The following is an 865-nucleotide window of genomic DNA, read 5'->3' as shown; positions in this document are numbered from 1 at the left end:
CCCATTACCCATTACCCATTACCCATTACCCATTACCCATTACCCATTACCCATTACCCATACCCATTACCCATTACCCATTACCCATTACCCATTACCCATTACCCATTACCCATTACCATTATCATTACTATTACTGTTATCATTACCATTACTAGTGCCATTACCATTACCATTACTGTTACAATTATCATTACTATTGCCAGTACCAGAAACACTACCATTACCCTTGGCTACGTTTCTCCTTCCCTCTCCACAGGACGCCATGAAGAAAGTCCTTACTTGAATGTGCATGGAATAAAACCGCATACCGTTAGAGGCAGAGGGGGTCCTTCTTACCTCGGCCCCAAGGGGAAGGATAATGGTGAAAATCTTTACATCTGACGACTCATAAATTTCATCCAAGTCCAGCTTCTTTAAAGATTCGTCTCTGTGGTATAAGATGAGAGTTTGGTTTGCTGAGTAGAATTTCCAAACCGTAACAAATTGATAGTTGTTGTTTTTTTTTTTTTATTGTTGTTGTTCTCACTTCATGGAGATGCTGTATGTACCTTCAGCAGCAAGAGAAGGTTGGAGACAAAGAAATCGGAGATATTCAACTCAACAAATGACCACAGGTTGATAATCCTTTCACTTTCACAGATCTGTTCAGTCTTCACTCTGTTGAAAACATTCTGTCCAGAAAGGCAACTGTTGTGTTGTTGGGTTTTTTACTGCTATTGTTGCTGTTGTTATTGTTGTTGTTGTTAGTGCTATTGTAGTTCTTATTGTTTTTATTGTTGTTGTTGTTACCGCTATTGTTGTTGGTGGTGGTGGTGGTGGTGGTGGCGGTGGTGGTTTTTTCTGGATTCTTTTTTTTTGGGGG

General features: G+C 39.9%; 1 protein-coding gene across 1 annotated transcript in view; it reads left to right on the top strand.

The window, feature by feature from the left end:
• LOC106011796 overlaps positions 1-384 on the top strand; it is a 6,132-nt gene extending 5,748 nt beyond the window's left edge. The window contains exon 5 of the mRNA XM_013082699.2: positions 260-384. Coding sequence (XP_012938153.2) covers positions 260-384 — 125 coding nt within the window. The remainder of the gene's footprint in view (positions 1-259) is intronic.
• The last annotated feature ends 481 nt before the right edge of the window (positions 385-865 follow it).

The sequence above is a fragment of the Aplysia californica genome, unplaced genomic scaffold (assembly GCF_000002075.1).
Source record: "Aplysia californica isolate F4 #8 unplaced genomic scaffold, AplCal3.0 scaffold00189, whole genome shotgun sequence".
NCBI lineage: Eukaryota > Metazoa > Mollusca > Gastropoda > Aplysiida > Aplysiidae > Aplysia > Aplysia californica.
The sequence above is the reverse complement of the archived record's forward strand: the minus strand, read 5'-3'. Positions and strand labels throughout refer to the sequence as shown.